General features: G+C 39.7%; 1 protein-coding gene across 1 annotated transcript; it reads right to left on the bottom strand.

Annotated features, from left to right (window-relative positions):
- Window positions 1-285: 285 nt before the first annotated feature.
- spmip2 (sperm microtubule inner protein 2) lies at window positions 286-2,221 on the bottom strand. Its single transcript, XM_074649178.1, has 3 exons — window positions 2,039-2,221; window positions 727-956; window positions 286-372 (listed from the first exon to the last, which is right to left on the bottom strand). The coding sequence occupies exons 1-3, from the start codon at window positions 2,100-2,102 to the stop codon at window positions 310-312; spliced, it is 357 nt and encodes a 118-aa protein (XP_074505279.1). The 5' UTR covers window positions 2,103-2,221; the 3' UTR covers window positions 286-309.
- Between the last annotated feature and the right edge of the window lie 554 nt (window positions 2,222-2,775).

Raw genomic sequence — 2,775 nt, 5'->3', positions numbered from 1 at the left:
ACAAAATATCGTCTTGCGGGCCGCAATTGGCCCGCGGGCCGCGAGTTTGAGACCCCTGTTCCAGAGTGTTTGTTTAGGTCCGTATTTGTGTCAGTGGTGTGTGCGGGCAGATTTCTTATCTACAGCCTGAGGCGGTGTGCGTTCCTACAAAAGTGGAAGTGTTGCATTATGGATGGAGAAGCAGATAACCTACAATGCAGTCACTCAACACTGTGCAAACCTGAGATGTTCTCACTTATCCAATTGAAACAGCACACACACACGTAATATGATTCTGAGGGATTCAACGTGAGGATCACAAATGCTGTTTTACTGTTCACTCTGGAACCTGTGAGTCACTCTGTCCTCCAACGCTGTCCGTAACTCTGTTTTCTGTCAGAAAAGGAGGACAGTTTGATTTATCCCTGAAATTATGATTATTTTTTTTTATATTTATGATGTCTCGACACAACACTGATCATCTAACAAAACTAATACCAAACAAATGACTTACTATGTTTGCTAAACAAAATATTAAAACATATAAGAACACAAATCTATAAATCCAGATTGGATAAATTGACCATTCATTACTGTTTCTCCCAAAATTGGTGAAATTCCTGCATATTACATCATATCCAACCATTTCTCAAAGTCATGCTCAGTGTGACCTTGTGGCTCATTAACTGAAGACATGCTTCTGCATACTCATTTGCATAAGACGCACACAGTGGATTTTAGCCGTACCTTAATTTGCATGTTGCTGAGCAGCGTCCCACTGTTCAACAGCTGGTTATGCTGCCACCCCCAGCCAACCTCCCCCACACAGCTCTGCTTGGGCATGGGAGGGGCAGCGTGTGGTGCAGCTCGGCACAAGTAGCTGAGGTCACCTGTGGCCTCAGGTGATGAGGCGCCGGCACCGATGTACCGGGGGAAATAATTTGATCTCGGTCTGTAGTCTCCAATTCCATCTGGGCCTTGTTAGAATCAGTGGGAGAAAAGAAGGTAAACAAATATCCAAATGAAACCTTTAAGATTCTACAGACACAGATGTATAGAGGAGTTAATAAAGAGAAACTGATGAATTTGTTAATGTGGTATTTTGGAGAGATTTTTGATCATTTCAGTGGCAAAAAAAAATTGTTAAATTTAGCACCAAATCTGTGTAACAAATGGTATCAACCCCAAAATTGCTGCAACAACTTATGAGACATAATTGAGCATAGGTATTGCCATCATATACTTCCATCATAATATTCTAAGCCCTCATACGCTTTCAAAATGTAGTTTAATTAATTCATATATATATTTTTTTTATTTCTGATTTATGACTTGAACCCCTTGGCACACAGTGCTGAGCTGCAACTCAAATTAATTGTCAGATTCCCAGCTTTCAGATGATGTACACTACTTCTATGTGGCATATACTGGTGACCCGCTATCTCCCTCTAAAGACCCCCTTAACCCTCCTAAAAAAGAAAAAGAGTGGAGAGGAAAAGGTTAAAGATTGCATCCGTTCAACATGTAGGGTGATTTGTTACAAATAATTATCTTTCCAGAGGTATTATAGCAACGGTTCAATGTCTTTCAGAACATGCATTCTTACTGATGTTCCTTTTTAAATTCCAATAACAGTTTACATGTCGGAAACGTACATTATTAATCCTTAGAAATGAACAAATTCGATGATATGTTTGCACATCACGCACATCACACGCACGTCTACATGCCCTAATGCATACAAAACAACATACTTTACAATTACACAGACTCACACATGCACACACAGGTACACAAACAGTATGTTAACTATGTTTTGGCCCTGTTTACACTGCCACCATGTGTCCAATTACACTTCTATTTGTTTGGACACAGACCATAATGCCTATTACTATATAGTAATTGTTGAATCCCACAGGAAACTGGCTTATAGAACTCTTACAATACATACTTTCCCACCGATTTAGCTATGATAATAACACCATACTGTAGACACAACTTCTGCTTCCTGGAGTTGCACTCATTTGAATGTCACGATAGAGACACATGATTCTCCTACCTGTAAAAATCATCCTTTGTCCATATTGTGGTCTTCCTGCAGCTGCTTCACTGTGTTGCATCATTTTTGTCCCACTGTTATGTTTGGTTTAGTTTATCAAGTTAGATACACAGACTGTGTATAATGGGCCCCCCTGGGTGATAACTTGAGCCATGCAGCGGTCTGCTCTGTCCATGGGGTCATGGTTGGTTGTCATGCAACCACTGGTTGTCATGGCGTCAGTGCGGTTGTGTCCTAGTTACATTCTAAAAACGAGATGCTTCTGCTATTGAAGCATGTCTACTACATATTAACTTTTAATCTATTCCTTAATGAAATAGATTCACACAAAGGCAGAAATAACAAAACAATAATATTATCATAGTGCTGGGGGGAAATTGTTTTATCTTTTTTTTTTCTTTGGCATGGAAAATAAGCCCATTTTATTAATTGCTTTATAAACAGAGTAACAACTTCAACAGGATAACATTTATATTGTTATAGTATTTTGCTTATTATTCATACCTGTATGGTATATGGTATGGATACAGGCTGTACCCATATACTTATATATACTTATAAAGGGGTAGCTACTATAGCAGCTGTAGCTCAGTGGGTAGAGAGTAGTCGTCTTTTAACCGCAAGGTTGGCGGTTTGATCCTCGGCTCCTACTGTCTGCATTACCTTGAGCAAGACACTGAATCCCAAGTGGATCTATGGGTGCTTTACAGCAGCTCGGATGGGTTAAAGGATGGGTT

The sequence above is a fragment of the Sebastes fasciatus genome, chromosome 10, assembly GCF_043250625.1.
Source record: "Sebastes fasciatus isolate fSebFas1 chromosome 10, fSebFas1.pri, whole genome shotgun sequence".
In the NCBI taxonomy this organism is placed as follows: Eukaryota; Metazoa; Chordata; class Actinopteri; order Perciformes; family Sebastidae; genus Sebastes; species Sebastes fasciatus.
This window is presented reverse-complemented; position numbering and strand designations above follow the sequence as displayed.